This window comes from Hylaeus anthracinus, unplaced genomic scaffold, assembly GCF_026225885.1.
Source record: "Hylaeus anthracinus isolate JK02 unplaced genomic scaffold, UHH_iyHylAnth1.0_haploid 12002, whole genome shotgun sequence".
Lineage (NCBI taxonomy): Eukaryota > Metazoa > Arthropoda > Insecta > Hymenoptera > Colletidae > Hylaeus > Hylaeus anthracinus.
Genome location: NW_026534349.1, coordinates 5246000 through 5265449, shown reverse-complemented (window position 1 = coordinate 5265449; position 19450 = coordinate 5246000). Strand labels below are relative to the sequence as shown.

At 40.9% G+C, this 19450-nt stretch overlaps 2 protein-coding genes across 8 annotated transcripts in view; both read left to right on the top strand.

Annotated features, from left to right (window-relative positions):
- Positions 1 to 3280, top strand: part of LOC128892217 (early estrogen-induced gene 1 protein) — a 42996-nt gene extending 39716 nt beyond the window's left edge. For 4 of the 5 annotated variants that reach the window (XM_054152466.1, XM_054152468.1, XM_054152469.1 and 1 more), the window contains one exon: positions 32 to 3280. In XM_054152466.1, the coding sequence (XP_054008441.1) occupies positions 32 to 153 (122 nt within the window). In that variant the 3' untranslated portion in view covers positions 154 to 3280. The remainder of the gene's footprint in view (positions 1 to 31) is intronic. The other variant, XR_008461025.1, reaches the window with a different exon arrangement.
- A 12123-nt stretch (positions 3281 to 15403) lies between these two features.
- The window catches only part of LOC128892216 (nose resistant to fluoxetine protein 6-like), a 7201-nt gene continuing 3154 nt past the window's right edge, over positions 15404 to 19450 (top strand). For all 3 annotated transcript variants that reach the window (XM_054152463.1, XM_054152465.1, XM_054152464.1), the window contains exons 1-6: positions 15404 to 15982; positions 16972 to 17219; positions 17856 to 18049; positions 18407 to 18528; positions 18666 to 18908; positions 19051 to 19261. In XM_054152463.1, the coding sequence (XP_054008438.1) occupies positions 15781 to 15982; positions 16972 to 17219; positions 17856 to 18049; positions 18407 to 18528; positions 18666 to 18908; positions 19051 to 19261 (1220 nt within the window). In that variant the 5' untranslated portion in view covers positions 15404 to 15780. The remainder of the gene's footprint in view (positions 15983 to 16971; positions 17220 to 17855; positions 18050 to 18406; positions 18529 to 18665; positions 18909 to 19050; positions 19262 to 19450) is intronic.

Below are 19450 nucleotides of genomic sequence, written 5' to 3'. Positions count from 1 at the left end.
CTCACCATTTCGTTTAATTGCTTTGTTACAGCGACAGGGCTTCAGCTGTTCATCGCGAAGGATGGTACGACAGCGCTCGGTAACCACGAGGTGAAGAGCCAGATGCCCGCCGGTGTGTTCAAGCAGGTGGTGATGGAGGAGAATAATAGGTAACACGAAGCTATCGCGACGAGGAGGCAGTACGCAAGACAGGCCAGCGCCACGTTCTCTTTGGCTCTGGTGCCAGAGCTCGTCTACGAGGCCTGCGAGCCCCGGTAGTTGCGAGGACAACGATACGATATGCCAGACGAGGGAATCGTCGAGACGCAGAACACCGACGAAACGCAACGCGAATGCAACCCCGACGACCGTCGCCTGATTTATCATGTCAGTTGGCGTAGCCGTATCCTGACGACGTTCGGTGCTTCGCGGGTTTCCCAGGCATGTCGAACCGATCGCTTATTTTTCGAAAATGACCAGTCCCCGTTTAAAATAAAACTCAGGAACGCTTCGTTCAATCCGTGATACGCATAACCTCGCGATAAATTAGCGAACGCAAGTTATACTGATATGAATCAGTGTTGGGAAAAATCTAATCGACGTTTAAGAATACCGACTAATCAGCAATTGTGACCATCGATAAGTTATTAAGCGGTCGCGATTAATCGCAATCTTTTGTTGGTTACTCTGACAATTACGAGTGTTGATTACAAGATTGGTCGTTCTGTATTAATTACAAGGATCATCTATGCTACATGAATTGATGATCGATTATCTCATGATAATTTCATTCATGACAATGTATATATTCTCATGGATGACGCTTGTTCGGTTGACTACGTCAATACTCAAAAGAATTTCTCGATTTTTTTGCAGTTACCAAGGCTTTGCCATCCCATAAACACCGTTTAAAATCATCATCGCAAATCTTCTTTTTTTTTTCTCGTGTTCAATCGATTTACGTTTCAGTCGATCGTGTTGAAAGGTGATTGCCTGGTAGCCTCGAGCGGTGTGCTGCGAGGCAAATGAATGCAGGAGTCTGTAGGTAGGTAAATAAATAATCTAAAAAATATCAGAATCCACAGACCGCGGGCGGACCGAATTCATTTTGGCTCAAAGGGCCAATTACATTTCGCCGCTGAAAATATTTTAAAAAGTATATCCCCTTTAAAAAAAAAAAGAGAGAGAAAAAAACAACAACTCCCGTAGAAACAAGTGAAAGGTGACGATTATTTATAAAATGATACAAGTACTGTAATTCCTTTAAAGGCATTCTTTGTATTTCGAAACTATCGACACGAATCTATGGTCCCAATGATAGGCAAAAAAATGGAGAATCAAGGATTAAGCGAGACACAAGATGTGACAGACCTCTCGTTTGACATGCCTGGGATAAAACTTAAACGAAGAATGTCTCGTTTTCCCCGTGTAACCGGTCGATCGTGTCCCGATTTAGTCTTAAATTCGGGCGATCCCCAATCCGTTGACTCTGTTCAGGATCCAAGACTGTGATCGAATGTTGAACAAGCGCGAAGGCCGAAACGCTTGGCGAAGGAGGGAGGTGATAAAGCGCAGGCATGAACGAAACTGTTCCTTAGACATAAATGACGAATATCAAATAAAGTATAAACGCTCGTTCGATAAAAATTAGACAATGAAATATTTTACGATGAACGATCCAAAGTTTAACAGTCGAATCGAATAAACGTCACGAATAAATTATTCTTGTCTATAGTCTTATTCGTCATCTTTATTCGAAGTTTCGCTCATCCCTGGTGGGAACGCCTCTGCGGCAAGGCGCGAGAGTCGGGGTCGCGTTCGAGCGAGGATTCGAAAGATGCGTGTATTTTCTTCCGCGAAGTCGAGGCACAATGATTCCCCCTACGAGCGTGCTTCGAGGAGAAACGTTTAGTGACTAAACTTTAGTCGATAATGTTTTAGAGACTACGGTGTCCCGAGGACACGTAGCTGTACAAAGGAGCGAAGCGAGAAATATAAACGTTACGGAGATACCAGTGTTGGGCGGTGTGTAATCAAAGTTGCGATTGAAACGATCGCTCGCTACGATTGACGATTGAATTAATCGTGAATTGATCAGAGAATAACCATCGATGTAGTCAACGATGGCTGGTACAGAACTCGTAGCTTTCTTTCTCCCGATTATCCCTACGATCTGCTTGGATGTAATTTTTGTATTTACGTTCTCTTTTTTTTCTTCTTCTTTTTTTTTCTTCTTTTTTTTTTTTAATTATTTAGCGACAGGAGAATGGTAAATGTTTCGTGTATGTATTATTTGTTGATAGGACGGCACAAGTGAGATTGCATAACATTTTGAAATATATTTATTGAGACACACACACGTACGCATATACACATTGAAATGTATTATATCATCTCACTGTAATTTTCTCTGTTGTCAAATAATACCCTTGTGCAACGAGTAAACCAACGATGCCTCGCAGGCGACATACGATTAATTTGGCCAATCGAGGGTTACATCAGTTAGAATCAGGTATTCGATATAAAATTGATACCTCGTGATCGACAAAGATACAGTCAAGATCGTTCGTTCGATACCGATTTTTCCTTGGAATTTGACATTCTATTTATGGGCGGACGATAAAGTTACGACGCCTCGAGGTGCTCCATCGTTCAATTTTTATATTCTTTTTCATAAGTCGAAAAAAGATGTCAGGTTCATGTATCATAAATTCGCTTCTCAGGAGATAGGTAATAAATCAATGTTTTCAACGTGATGGAAGAAAAATTAAGACATCAGCGCAGTCAATTATTTATGAAATGCGAAAAAATTGGTTTTAGTACTTTTGCTCGACGATGCATAAGAATAGATAATATACTCTTCGACTGTTGCGTAAGATAATTCTTAAACGACTTTCCAACGCGCAAACTTGTATTACACTCGGCACAATAACGATTACTTTCCTCCTGGAATGAATTTTTCTTTTTGCTCCGCAGTCCTCTGTTCTTTTTTTTTTTTTTTTCAGACGACAAAACATGTCGGACGCCGTGGAGCACTCGTTGGGCTAGTCTAGAACAGCCCAGCATTTAAAAAGAGAAGTCTCGGTTAATTAGTCATTTTACTATTCACTCATTCGATCAAAATAAAAATTCATTTCGCGTTACCCTCGGACTACGGATTTTATACATTCACGACGTACAAATGCGTACCAGCCATACATCAAATATATCATAACAATATTATTTCATTTTGCATGAGTGAGCATAGCTCTCGGTTATGTTTTGCATACGTTTCATACACATATTAATTGATATAATTAAAAATGCAATGCAAATGCATAAAGTTGTCATATACTTCCTCGTAGAATTCTTAGGTCAGTTAAAAGCGCGGTTCGTCGATAGCCAATTTACGATTAACGTAATCGTCGATCGTGAATGCCGATCGCCGACGCCCAACTCTGCAACGACCTGTGTCGCGATGTACATTATTGCTACGTATTGTAAATGTTAACTAACGTCGAACAGCGTGACGCACCGACGCTTCTCTTACTGCTTGTGTTCACGGTTCCTTTGTCGTCCGCGAAACGATCGGTAGTTGCAATAGCGTTGGACCTCTCGACGTTCATTTTCGGCGCCCCCGAATCAAGGATGGCCCGTGCGAGTCGGCCCCAAAAGGCGTCGAGTCGTTATCGTACAAAAATAGGGAAAAGAAGAAAAAACAAACCGATACGATTTCGTCTCGCGTTCGCTATCGTTTAAACCCCGTGCGCTTTAAACAAATCGGTTCTTCTCTTCGCACGTGAACCGGGGACTCGCGTCGCGTTTTTTTTTTTTTTTTTTTTTTTTAATTTTACGCTGCTGTTATTTCGTTTACGATTCGTTTTTAAGCGAAACGAGCGTCGCTCCGTGATATTACTGTAATTATTATACTCTCAATCTCTCTTTCTCGGCCCATCCCCGTGACATCCGTTCAGAGAAAAAAAAAAAAAAAATGCAAACAAGCCTTCGACTTTTCGTTTCGGTGCAATCGGCGTTTGCATTAGCGATTCGTTGTGTATATATAGCCGTTAGTAATTGTTACGTAGGTAAATGACTGGTGTTGTTCGCGCGTAGCGAGCGGAGGAGATGTAATGAACTCTGGGAGCCACCGATCGAATATGACGAACTCGAAAATGAGTTTGCATGTTTCCGCGCGTCCAGGGACAAAGTCGATCGGCCGATCGAAACCAACCACCGTGTTAAATTATGATTAACCCGGGACTTTTACTTTATTTATTTATTTCTCGGAGAAATAAACGGTGTGTGCCTAGAGTAGGTACGGGTGAAATGTTTATCTAGATAACAAATTTATCCGTTGTGGTTCAAGGGGAGAAACCACGACAGAGAGACGAATACTAAGTGTTCTTCGTGATTTCTTTCTTTCTTTTTTCTACAGACAAATTTTCTTAATCTTTTTTAAACTTTGAGTATCTTTTGGGTACGTTGTACAATGCATTTGGTAATTTTTTCAACTCATTTGCGCCCTCTTAATTAAGAATTTTGTCCACCTTCGAGTAGAACTGGAGTCTTATGAGTGTTTCGACGCGTGACATTGAATACGGGACATTTCATTGGAGTAGGATATTCAAATTAGAATAGAAAACGTCTTGTAAAAAGTGTCAAGTCAAAGTATACGTTTTATTTGATGGGAAGAAATACGTATATCGAGTCAATAAACTTAAGTAACAGTCTTACTGTTTAAACTTTAACCTTTGGTCGCTCTTAGCATATTTCAATACGAAGATGCACAAGCTTGTTTGGTAATCCTGTGTTTTCACGCATTGATTTAAATCCTATTACAATCGTTGATAAATATCGCAGGCTAAAATATATATATATATATATATTTGACGTAAATAAATTACTATTAGATTGCGAATGTTTATTCAAATTCATATGTTTATCGATTCATACAATAATGAAGATTTAAATGATAATATATCTCGCCCTCTACACGATGTAACGTGTATTTTATACATTTACTACTACACTAAATTTAACAGATTAAAACTAAAGATTAAAACGAACACAGTTCCCCGCAAACAAGCTTGGCAACTTACGTAACGTCTCGAGTCCATCAATGGAAGTGGGAGGGGCTAACCTGCTCTAGAATATGGTGGGGATATCTCACCGACCTTGAACGGTCACTAAAGCGTTATTTAGAAACAAACGTGGCCCCTCAAGAGTTCAAAGTGTCTCTCGCGCCCGCTACACGTATCCTTCCCTCCCTTTTCTCCTTCTAAACTCGTCCGTGGTCGGAGATGGGCAAAATTCTTATCATATTCTTATCAAAAATTAGGGTTTTCAATTATAGAATCCGATCACGAATTACGTTCGAAGACTCGTAGTACGGAAACAAACGACCATATTTTTATCCCCACGCCTGTTATTCGAATGAAATTATGCCCATCCTCGACTGTGAACCGTGCCAGCGTACCTAGAAAAAAAGCGCCGCTGAGCAAAGAAAGAAACGTCAGAGCTAGCGTACGGGATACCGTTCTGTGTATATAATTATATAGGTGTGCCTGAAATTTTTTAGGGGAGCGGCGAATACTTCCAGCGACGCGAGGCAGTAAAAATGATGGAAAAAAAAAACGGAAAAAAGAAAAGAAGCGAGCGTTACTCTCTCCCTGGATCCTTGCGACCAGCCCTCGATTCCACGTAGATATACGAAATGACGCAAAACAAACAAACATACAAAACAAAAAAAAACGCCAAAAAAGAAAAGTGTGTGTGAAGCCCTCTAGTAATCGTGTGCACAAAATCCGCTTTCGCTCCAATGAAAGTTTTTTGCTTTTTTTTTTTTTTCATCTCTGAAACTTCCAGACAGTATTGGTTGCACCTTATCGTGGTGCACCCTTTCTTGTAAACGCGCCTCGAAGGGACATATACATCCAGGAGAGTCGAAAATAAAATTTTGAAATTTTATTAATTAGAAATTGGTATCTAATATTGGTACGATAAAGGTTAGACACGTTGAAATTCGTGGTGGCATGTCTGTTGAATCGAGTACCCACCGTAATATTCGAATAAAATACCAAAAAGGAGAAGAAACAAAATCTATTAAAAGAAATTCTATTCAGTTTCATTCGGTGAACGTTTTGGTAGTTCCACGCGGAACATTGCTAATAAAAGACGTCGTTGGAAACGAAAAAAGAAGAGAAGAACAATTTTCTTTCTTTTTACCTTCCTACGTGCATATGTCCCCGAAGCACAGAGTCCTTCACTTTTCACAAAGGAGCTAGAAAAGTGATTCCGTAAACATCCCAGCGCCTTTGTGCTCCTATCTCGGGTTAACGAAATCCTTCCCGTTCAAGGTACAAAGCGACTCGTGCCCGAGACCGTGATTGACGACCCGAGAAATTCAAATTATGCGCGAGAACTTTTCCTTTCTCAGGGTTTCCGTTCGAAATTCCGCTGGTTTATTGGACGAGTACGGACGTCCTCGACCTCGACCATCCGCCTCTCCTCCAACCCGTTACCCCTTTTGGAGGACGTTAACGTTGTGATATGTTTACAATATTGTAACGATTTGCTCGTCGTCGCCTCTGCGTATTAAAATAAAATTAATTATTATGTGTAGAAATTAATTTCGCGCCTTTGTATAGAATTATTTATTAACTCTAGGTAGATTATCATAAGGAGAAATTATATGGTGTAAATAATTTTGTTGTACGCGAAGCAGCGGTGGAGATTTGAGGAAGAAATGAATCTTTTTAAACGAAACCTTCAGTCCCTAATTGAAGTTGAAATCCTTCGTTCGATCTTTGCAATGACCATCAGGTTGAGACTTAAGTTATGTATAGAAATGCATTGCAACGGAGATCAAGTTTTAATGTAGCAATTAGAGTTATAAATTATTGAGTACAAAGGCACAGAATTAATTTCTACATCTAATGGAGTCTTTCGGTTTTGGAACTGGCGTCTAGAACGCCCAAGGGGGTTCGGCTCCCCCACGACACCCCCAAGCTCCGTGTTCCGTCGTCTTTGTTTCTGATTTGTAATCGTTGACGTTTCGTCGGATCCTTCATTTTGTGAAATGGACGCGAAACTACCATGTGCTGATAATAACACTTTGAAAATCAGACACTCCAAAGCGTCTCTCTTTTTTTTATCTCCAACACCTGTCCCGCGACGTCCAGCAGGAGCCTTCCTGGATGGAAGAATCCTGCCGGTTAGAATTAGTTATTATATATGTTATTTATTTAGTTGCGTTGTGACTATTTTCATTCTGTCGAAGACGAAAAAAATGATTTGTAAATTAATAAAAAGGGGGGAGACAAGTTTGAGTGCTCTTCAACATTTAATCATAGATTAATAAGTTTCTGGGCCAGTAGTATTATTTGATGTAATTAGTAAAGTCGACATTTATAGAAGAAGAACTATAGATTTATTTTACATACTTTGGCTAAGGGCCAAAATAATTCCTAACAATAAAAAGATTCCAATGGTAACATTTGCAATTCGTATTGCATTCTAATACAACTGACCTGTTATTAAGTTTTTAAAAAGCAATCAAGCTTGCCACCCCCCTTTCCCATCAATGTGCGAGATATTTACAAACGTGAGAAGGTTGAAATAAAATTGCCAGCCACTGTTTCACGAGGTTAATTACCATATTAAAAATGTTTTGACTCGTCAAAGGTAAGGCAACTTTCTTCATTTAGTCGAGACGCGGTTAATTTTAATCCCGTTGAAGCATACGCTCGCGTATGAATATAAACACGGAGATTGAGAAGATTGGAAAAGACCGTGAGAAGGTGTCGCGTGTAATTCATCCAGCCTATTTTGTAAGATTTCTCGGACACCAAGGTCGTGGAAAGACTCGCAACTATCAATTACACGCCTGTTAACCTTTACCCGCAAGTTTCGTCAACTCTGAGCTCCGTCGGGTAGCAAATGTCTAGGTCGAACGTCGCGTTATCGAATCTCAAGGTAACTTCAAACCGGGATCCTCACTGTTTGGAATTTTTATTAATTCACGTGCGTCTTCGACGACAAAACGCCAAGATGACGTGAATTTTTTCACCGTAAGGCTGTTAGACGTCGATTGGAGAAAGGTGAGATCAAAATCCATCCGAATGTTAATTTATTCCAGATAATAAAATCGTGGTATTAGGTTGTCCGAAAAGTTTCTTTCGTTTTATTGGGAAGTAATACGTACATAATATTTCATGTCAACTGGATACCAATTTCAACAGCTTTTTCGATAGATCGTTCTGATTTTAATCGTTCTAAATCGATTACTTGAAGTAGTATCAGGAAAACTATATTCTTCAGTTTTTTTCGGCATGCAATTTTCCATTAACTGCTCGCTCATTCTTATTTGGCTTGTACTTTACTTTTAAAACTGATTAATTATCGTACGGGTTTTCCGTGACACTGCTTGAATCATTTCAATGACTCTGACGATACATCTCTATTCATGTATAACCTATAGACGCCGTGGATCAACATCGATTGCCGCTTTATTCTACCTCATAAAATTCTAATCGTCCTCGAGGAGGATATAATAGGAAAAGTGTAATTTTCAAATAGTAAGTGTGATTAATGTTTCCGGGTAAACATATTACATCGCGCAACGTGAACATTATACCAGTATGATACTTCTTTGTTGGGGTTGTTCGTAATGATGCAAAAAGAAAATGAAAAATATAAACTGCCGACTGCCATCTTATTTTCTTACGTTTGGTAAAAGATTATTTTGAGCCAAAACTAAAAAGAATCTAAAAATCTATGAATCTGATGCTTCGAATATTGTAAAATAAGGGCCACCCTTGTTCTTCGTGCAGAATCCAGAACTTTTATACAAAGATATAGTGTTTGTACAAGCGAGCGGCGAACCACTTTGCAAAGTGACGCAAGTCAAAGCAACCCTATTGATAAACTAGCTTAACTGGTATTTGTGTCGTTTCGTCGTTGATCTAAATATATATCGCGATCAGATCAATGGTCAAGAACCAGGAATGGGGAAACGACACTACTACTCCACTTTCCTCGAGCGTAATCCATGGCGCGATGACTTAGCATCCCTCTCTTACGCACCGATACTGATACGCTGTTCATTACGAATGTTATGCGAGCGCTTTCACGATGCAATTCCCTTCTATTACACCCGAACGAGAAGAAACGTGAAACGTAATCCTTGAACGTAATAGAAAACGCGACGTCGCGAAACAAACGAGTAACGCGGTATTCGTGAAAGGCTTTTTCCTCTTCCTCTTCCTCTTTACACACCTATTCCTATTGGACGGGGTTCTGCTGTTCTAGATGTTCCTTTCGCCGATTGCGATCGCGATTTACGTTCGTAGATCTCAAACGGAAGTTGGTACAGTCTATTGCATCGACATTACTTGTCGGTACCACATGGGTCGTTGGGTTTGTATCGAATTTTGAAAGAGTGTAATCATTGATTTCAGATGAAATCTGATTGCTAAGTAAAACCCTCATCAATCATAATCGGTGCTTATACGGTATAGGTGTCTTGTTCGATTTTTTTTTTTTTTTTTCAAATCATCTCGACCAGGTAGTATTTTTTTTATGTGCTTTAGTTTACCGATGGTGACATTTCTCAGCGTTATTTTGCAATTCTTTATGCAACACGACGCTAATAACTGCATTAATGTATCTCTTTTATGATTCCGACCTCTTCGGGAATAAATTGCATGTTCCTTTAAAGTGACATAAAATAAGAATTTTTGTTGTATGGCATTGACAAACAGGCAAATTTCAAGGTGAATATTTATTAGCGCTCGTAATCTTTATATTCGGATTATAATATTCGAATCGACTTGTCACCTAAACGTACCTGAAACGATGTAAATACGTTACTCTTCGCGGACTATTTCTTCGCAGAGATTTTCCATAAACAATTTCCTTCGGTCAACGAGTGCAGAGTTTAATTACGGAAGAATCGGTAAGTAATCACAGGTCTAAATTAATCGAGTCATGTGCGGAAGTTCGAGATCTCTCTAGATTATAATGAGACTGCAGCTACTTTGAGTAACTTAATTCGTGTTTAGCAAGGCAAATTAATACCGATTGCCGCGTTTACATTATCGCGTACTCGCGATGCCGTGCGTTATCATAGTTCACAATTATTGACATTTAGTTATAAAACCGGTCAACCTCTGCTTTGCGATTGTTTTACATGATAATGAGCGAACGTTTGACCCTGTTATAAGAGCATTTACGGATATCCAACGATCAGCAAAGTTGATTAACGACTAGTTCGATATATATTACGAAGATAAAAATTACAAATTCTAAACAGAAAAGCTAAAAAAAGAAAAATATATATGTATATATACATATCAAATTGAGTAATCTCCTCCGTTTCGAAGTCGGTTAAAAAACAATGAAAAAAAGCATCATGAAGAAATAAACGCGGGACCCGAATTATAAAATGTTTGGAAACCTGAGATCTTGTATAATCAAAAAGGTTGGACTGCGTGTTTATTTGATTTTCAAGTCCTCAGAGGCTGTGGCTATATGTGATTGTAGCTACAGCACGGGTTTTTAGCAATCCCGAAGGTACCCGAGCTATAGGGGGGCCGGTGGCCCCTCAACAGACATCATTAATTGGATAATTATGAAGAGAAGTATGTAATGCAAAGATGGAATTACGACTTCGTAACCTTATAAATAAAACTCTCTCGCATCTTATTTCCAAACATCTGGAAACTAGCCTTCCACTTGGACCATGGCTGGGCCATTCCTCTTCGTCCTTTGTCCACCGAAAATATTTTTAACGATGACCAAAAGAACACGGTCGTTTGACGCACGTGTTAAAATTTTTCTTTTTACCTGTCGCGAAAGGAACGTATAGGAATGCATGCGTATGCTGGATAAGTTATAGACTATGTCTCATGTATATGGTGGTCTTCCATGGTTTAGAAACGATCAAATAACACTTCGCAAAAATTTTCATCGGAAACCGGTTTCCAGAGCTCGTCGACGAGCTCGGTATTGTAGCGTTGAGTTTGGTAAGGATAAGTCAACAATAACAGACAAAATACATATTAGCTACCGCATAAAAGTCTCAAATTACCACTTTGTCGACATGAAACAAACAGAAAGAAACATAGTGTCGAGGAACTCCGTGTTCGGAACGTCAAAACCATTGTAAATATAATAAACATTTACTGTACGGGGTGCGTTTGGCTAATGCTACTCGAGACGAGAATATAAAACTGAAATTTCGAGCGAACGTAATAACCTGGAGGAGTCACCCAACCATTAATCGTTGAAAAAATGAACTCGCAACCGTTTCCAATGTAACTCGCGCAACGACACTCGAGTAGAACGAAATTTTCCATCCGAAAAAAGAGTTCCCCAATAGTTCGGCTCACTTTCGCTTGTCCTAGTTGCATGCAGCCCCTTAAATGGGACTTCTTGTTCGATTGGTTACCCCGATAATTACACGATCGATACGTGCGGGAATGTCTTCGGCCTCGTGTTTCAGCAACTTTCGTGGTTCTACTGTATTAATTATTTTCCACTGAAGTGGACGTTATGCCCCATGGTAATTTTACAACGCGCCTACGCAACTCCGTCGATGGAAAATTCGCGGCTACACGTTGCTTTCACGTTTTCCGTGAAACAATAAGCGATTTTGCAGGTGCCGGTGCACATTCGAAGGAGCGATAGCGTGAAACTTGGGATCGAAAAACATTTTTGAATCGAAAGTACGGTAATTCCACTTTTCACCAAGTCTAATTATAAACATAAGTTACACAGCTAAAATCACGATGTAAGTTAGAACGGCGTGGCTCTGCTACAATCTGAAGCGATTAAAAAGTACTTCCTCGTTGGTTTTTCGAAAGAAAATCGAACTTGGCTTTGGAATTTCATTTAAAAGCGATAAACGTAAAACGAGGAAGCCTTAGAAACATTCAACAGTTGTAAAACTGTCAATCATCAAGGATCTCATCGACTCCGTTCGTTACGATCGAGTGTTGAGTCGAACTCGACCGTGGCTCTAACTTTGACCATGTTTATGTGACTTCTTTTACATCGAAATTTGCATGAAAAATATAATTATAACCTCTTACGTATCGGAAATCTATTTCCTGCGTAGAATCTGTTTGAATAGAACGCGTAAATTGCACCTTATTTCTTCCTTTTATTTCTTTTTCTTTTTAACGGGAAGGTACCACCGGTCGCGTAACATCGCCGTTCACGTAATCGAATAGAGTAAAAAAAGCAGTTATTAGCACACGACCAAGGAGACGAGAGATTTACATTTTGCTAGAAGTCTGAAACATTTTGTCTACCACGAACGGACGACGTCCTTTCTCCTTCTTTTCTTTTGCCGCGAACGTCACTCGCCATAGCCAGAAGATGCTGGAATTCGTTTCGTTAACGTTCGACTCGCGTCGAGAACAACCATTGAACGCGTAACACCGTTTCCGTTGTTACCGTTCACGGATGCTGGGACTTTTGATTTTCGTTTTTCTTTGCTGCACAGAACCACGCCACGAAGTTTCCTGGACCCGTTCGCTTGTTCGTATATTTTTCGTTGATTGTTTCTCGATTATCTCGGTAATTAATCGAGACACGATAATTAATACCCTACTGCGTTACACGTTTTCATCACGAATCGAAAAAAATTTAAACGACTAGTCTTGCTTCCAAGATCCAATAATCACGCCATCGTGTCAACACTTTTTTCGAAGCGTTCAACTTCGATGGCAATCTTGTAGCCGCATTACGTTAGCACACGTCATCCTTGCGCCGACAGAAATGATAGTTATTGTAATTATCTTACGCGTCTAATACAGATTCATCAAGATACAGATCTGATACAGATTGTTGGATTCAGGGTTGTACTTATTTAAAGAGGAAACTATGAAAGCAGTTACGGTGCAAAGGATTAGAACATCGAGTCTTTCGTTGAATCTCGCAACATTGCATTCGATCACGAAGAGATCCAGAGGCAATGACAAAGGAACGTTAACCTCGAGAACGTTTCCTAACGGCCACACGTGTCTTCTGGACGAAACACATTATGCAGAGCCTTACAAAACAGTCGCTCTCGTTTTCACCTATTCGGGGATGATGCGCGCGGCTGGTCCACGTGCGAGGCAGATGATCGATTGCCTCTTAATCCCGATAAAAATCTTCGTTTCGAGCAGCTCTCGCGCTCGTCCTCGTTCTTTCGATCACCTCTCCGTCGCGACACCTCCTCCTTTTATTGAAAACTTTCACTTGTCTCGTGCACACCTGGCCAATGCTCGCGTTCCTAGACGAATTCACGTTCCCGTCGAGAGCAATTACCATTCTTATTTCATCGGCAAAGTCTCGTGCCACGAGTCGCCTCTATAGTCGGAGCAACCGTACCCTTTACAGTCGGACCATCCACAGGGTGGAGTTTCGGGGTAGTGGTTATTATTGAAAATAATTTCTGAAAATTTATATTTTCTTGTAGGTTTGTCTTCTACGTTTTTGGATCGCTGCAATCCCTGACTCGACTTTCCGAATATTCCCTAAAACGTGGGAACTGTTATAGTAAATTCTACATTTAAAATTGCATAATTTAGAGATTCTTTCGATCTATAAAATAGGGAACGAATCTAATGTTTTTTCTTTTCTACTATATTATCCGATAGAAAGAGTACACTAATGTTTCTGTATGAAGCCACCCACGTGTTGTCGTTATCCGCGCCGAACGGCGATAAAGAAACTTGAAAAAGGAAAAATGAAGAACGTTCGTTGGACGCTATTTTCAAGAATTCGCTTCCTAAATAGACGTCGCGACTATTGGAGATTATTATTTACACGAGATTTACAACATCCGTGGTATAGTGTGTGCCGATGAATATATTTAGCGGGAATCCCGATCCGATATTGGCAAATCTCTCGAGGTGATGCATAATGCAATAACGCAGTGACGATAAATGACGATAGTTTTCTACGCGAGAAAAGTAATATACATGTTTCAATATCGTGTAGATTATTCAAGTGGACGCCGAATTTGCTACGAAGCGCCGTTTGTTTGTTTATCAAACCCCATTGTTTCGAAGGCGTTAAGTGCGGTTTCTGTTTCAATTATTGGCACAAGAATATACGTATGTATTAGGTTGTTCGTAAAGTGGTTTCGTATTTTTAGCACCAGAGTGGTTAATTGCATTTTAAAGCAGTCAACTTCATTATAAATGATATCGTCTTTAGATACTTTGGCAGTTGAAATTTCAAGGTTTATTCGTTAAAAATGGTCAACACATAATTCAATAAAATTCTTTTTTAACCGACTTTGAAAAGGAGGAGGTTACTCACTTTTTTTATAAACAGAAGTCCGAAGTACCTTTCCAAACAACCTAACGTATGCGTATATATATAGTATTATCACTCATCCAGGCCCAATGGACACGGAGCTCCTACAAGGAGCTCGTACATCTCGGATTCACCAAATCCGTACTGCAGCTGTGACCAAGCACAGCTGTGACCAAGCACAGCTACAGTCCCTGAGGGCAAACAGATCTAATCGGACATTGAATATGTTAACCGAACGTCTATTTTTCGGCTTTCGGTTACTCCAAGCTCTCTTGATCCATTCCACCTTTTGCATCGTTCCACGCATGCCTCGTAAATGAATGTCGTCGTGCTTATACGAGACTTAATAAAAAACAGGATGTGTTCGCTATGAATCACTGTAACTTGGCAAATAGCACTCTCACTGAGAGTCTCTCAGTCTTTATAACGAGAGCCAGGATGGAAAACCACACTCCAAACTCGACTATTCCAAGTGCAAAAGTTGAACAAATTGAAAAATAGTCCCGACCTTCCCCAAGCAAAGAATCAGGACTTGTGCGCTTTGAATCATCCTACCTTCAGGAAAATACACTCCAAGTCTCCATAACGAAATCCAGAATCGAAGATCGCACACCGAGGTCGACTGTCCACGATCGCCAGAGTCGCGAAGAAGATCAAAATGTTTCGACATCGCGTCCCTAACCCACCCACCCCCCCCCCACCATCCCCCTACCGAGATTAAACAAATTTAAACGAATTTTTCGGACATCTCGATCGTTCACTCTTCGCTATTCCCGCCGTACAAACTATCCGGTACACGTATCGAGATGTAAGAAGGGTTAAAAGGCCGCCGGCCCGAGCGATAGGTCAACTTTTCAGCCATCGCAGTATCCTTGACGTCCGTCACGACGAAGAGATCCGAGCCACTGCTTCCAAGCTAAACAGAAACGCGGTTCCCTGGCCGTCCTCCTAGTCGTTGCGTAAAATGGTAGACGAGATGAACAAATCGGAAAAGAATAAAAAAAAAAAAAAAAGGAAAACGGAAAAATATATTCCAAATAATAACCAATCGGCGCCAACGGACAGAAATAACGATCGTGGTCCCCGAAACGTCGTGGTGGGGGCGTCGCGGCGAGACTTTAAAGACGGCCCCGGCTCGCTTTCCCATTTGGATTCCGCGATTCCGCCTCTCTTGCACGGCAGTCCTTTCCCGGTCGTTGTGTATCCTTACTCGGGCTGATCTCAATGCAAATAAATCGCGTCTCCCTCCATTGACGCGTGCTGGCTGTCCAGGAGTCGCGTCGCGGTTCTCGGCGGTTCCTCCGAGTAACGTTTCCGATGCGAGCGCGTCCAGTCGCTTTCTATTTCGTTCCTGGCCCGCTTGAAGAACAGTGTCGGTACCATTAGGCCTCGATATCTGTTGCGAACGGGTGAAACTGTACACTCGGCCACCACCGTGTTACTCGCCAGGGAGATAGACAGTGAATTTACTCGTTATCAGTGATTACTCAAGAAAAGCAAAGATCGACCATGGCGTGGACGACGATTGTTGTTTTGGCGACGTTATGCGCGTCGATACGCGCGATCGAGTCCGACCAGGTAGTGATGAGGCAGACGATGCCGGCGTACACGGTCCTCAGCAACGCGAACATCCTGAACACGTCCAGGTGCCGAACAGACTTGGAGGAATTGAAGGAGCACATAGACATGCGGTCTCGGTGGGCCATGAAAGGTTGGGATCTATCTTCGATACTTTCTTCGATCGGGCTTGTTTTCCATATTCGATGAGAAATAAAGTAAAAAACGGGACGTGCAACCGGATAAATTCCGTCGAACCGAATGAAACGACCGAGGTGGAGCCTGTTTCGTAACCGTTTCCCGTTCGCGTGTAAACACATTTTGCTCAGGTAAAAGTTGATTCGCGATATTCCACGCCACAGTGGATCGAAACGTCTCAAAAATATGTAGTAATAGTTATCATATACAATTCGTTTCCTTTCTATCTCTCTTTTCGGTCCTCTTGAAGGTCGATCTCATCCTCTTCCGGGCCATTTCGAGCCCCCTGTTGCACCATGTGGTCGCTCCACGCCTTATTCTCGTATGCTCTAATCAAGGCTATCTGGATCTGCTCATGTCTCCTCCAGGCTTATCTCAAAGCCATGTTTCATCCTCAAAGTACTCCTAGTCCGTGTCTCTATGTTACACGGTCCAGTTTTGCTCTCGCTATTTCCAACCCCGAACTTAACGGTTCTGTGATCGGACATGGAAATATTAATTAAAAACATGTATTGCACCTTCGAATACTTTGTGAATGAATTCCAAACACTTTTTTTTTACTTCGTGTTGTATAGTATTCTCGGAAAAATATCGCGGATATCATCTTTTTCTCGCAGTCTCGCACTTATCGTTAAACGTTAACCCTTTGGACTCGAGAGTTTTCTTTAGGTTTAATTTCTTTGGAACTCGAAGCGCCAATAAAATGATTCCCGTCGAGACAAACGCGACCCGATTCTCAAATCTCAAATTAGAGATCCCAATTTCGAAGTCAATATAATCTCAGCATTCGCGGCGATAGAACGCTAAGAAAGCATCTCGAGTTGCTGATAGATACCAGAAAAACTGGCCTCGAGTGCAAAGGGTTTTAACTCTATTCTCAATCCTTCTTTCCTAGTCGAATCTTCCTGTCGATGAAACAAACGACGGATGTTTCTTTTTTCAAAGTACTGGACTGCAACGGCCTGCCAACTTCTGCGATCACAGAAGGGAACATCTATTGGCTAGGCAACTCGCCGTTGTGCCGTATGATGAACGATAAACTAACACCATTGTTGGGATGGACATTGTCGGAGAACGCTACTAGCTACAAAAACCTCTCCCGCGAATATCCGCCCTTCGACGTGGACTATTATGTAGCCCGATTCAAAGAGAACGCCGACCTCCACGACTTCATAATTGCTTCCAACACCGAAGTAAGCTTTCGTAGTCTTTATGTAAATGTTCATTTATTTTGGTTGTCTGGAAAGTCCATGCCGATTTTTAGCAGAAAGTACAGGTCTGAATATATCGTAATGGTTGAAAACTAATAACACGTGGACATCCCTTAGAAGGTAGAAAAATTGTGGTGAACAAAATGTTACATATGTAATTCAATAAGTATATATCGAAATTCAAACGTGTCTTTGAATGTTTTTTAAAAATTGGCACGAACTTTCTGGACAACCCAATACTTTCGAGTCAGTCTTTCGAGTACTCGATCGAGCAAGAAATGGTCTCTGAATAGAAGACTCCAAAGCTTCGTCAACGTCGCAGCTATCTTCTTCGGGACGCGACTCTTCTTGAAACGACTCACTGATATTAGCACGAAGGTCATGGGGTCAGCTTAGGTAGCTTGAGATACTGAGTCACTTTGAGATACCTGTGCCCGTGCCACGGACTCATCAAGTAGATCTTTTGAACGGTCGCGTGATTGGTAGCTGATGTAGAAGTGTTGTAACTCGAAGAAATTAGCTGAAACGTTAACGGAAGCTTGGAGTGCAGAAGAAGTTCGATAAAATTCGAAAGATGGTCCCAGCCTGTTTGCCTCAAACGAAATCGTCGATCTTTAGAGAAATTTGGTGATCGGACTGTGCCTGCCATCTTCCTGCTCCACGGACCAGTTATCCACGATACTAAAGAAGATTAGCGACGACGATGATCTCCTAATGGAGCGACTTTACGACATGAACTTCAGCTTGATTAGCGTCAAGGAACTCTACGGCGACCAAAATTGGCTTCTCAGCGGCCAGATAATAACGATTATGTACGTAGCGAAAAGATGTTGTATCTATTTTGAGAAAGCAACGCCAATTTATGGTAAAATGTGTCCCTAACGCTTTAAATTTACCAGTACTGTATACTGTTTAACCTCTTGCGCCGATGTAACGCGACGTAAGGGGGAACCTTTCGTCTCAGAATTGGAAATTACACGTGGGTAGTCGGTCGAACCATGGCAAAAACTACTCTTGAAGTTTCAGTGAATGCGACAAAATAAATTTTACGTGTTTTGTTTCGTCAAACAACAATGCACAGGGCTTAAAAAAAAAAAAAAAACCACTTTCCCAAGAGCGTAAGCGCTCCATTCTTCTAATATTGGTAAATTTCGACTAATTGCTCGCAGATTAACCCTGATGGCACTGCTTGTTATGACAATAGCGGGAACGGTGTACGATCTAGCCGTGCATCAGAAACGCTTGGAAAAGAAGCAGGAGTTCCTTACTTATGAGAACAACAACACTAATGGTTAGTAGATTGTCATCGAAAGTAACAGGATGGAACAAAAAATTGATCTACAACGTGAATTCATTTCTTCCTGAGATCCTGACTCGGTATCGTTATAATAATATTAAAGAATATAAATTAAAAAAAACTTTGAACAGACGTAAAGAACGACGAGGAGACGAAACACGATGCCAACCGCGAGCCCCCCACGATGGAGGACCTCGGACCGACGAACACCTTGGGGGAAATTCTAATTTGTTTCTCGGCCTATACGAACACCAAAAAGTTATTTACATTAAACAAGACAAGGAATAACTTGGATATATTTCACGGAATGAAAGTCATTGGAATGGTTTGGATCATCCTGGCTCACGTCCTCTTTTACGGCTCCTTCAACATTGGTAAGACGACGTCATTAAATTTCATTCGGTTTCATCCTTCTGTTTCTTGAGCTCTCGAAAACCTTCGAAAACATCTTTTTAAATAATACACTCTCGACGTTACACAGTAAACGATTGTTTTAACAAACTTCCACGTGTACAGGTAACAAGCTGACACTACTTTTAACGTCTCAGTATCTAATATCCCAGCCTATAACCAACGCGACGTTCTCCGTGGACACCTATTTCTTCATGAGCGGATTCTTACTAACGTACATATTCTTCAAAGCAACGAAAAACGAAAAAATGGCAGACGTTAGCGCCGGCAAGAAAATGATTCAATTTATAGTAATGATCATCCGAAGAATCATAAGGTACCATGTTCCATTTTTCGTTAATCTAGGCTCATGAAACGAGAGCGAAAGATCCAATGGCGGATCTAGAGTTTAACTATAATGTCCTTTATTTCTCCGAACGGTTCCAACTATGAGATCTGTACAAAATATACTAGCCTTCTTTTTAAAACTTTTAAACTATCACAATGTCTCTTGTGAGTTTCCGCC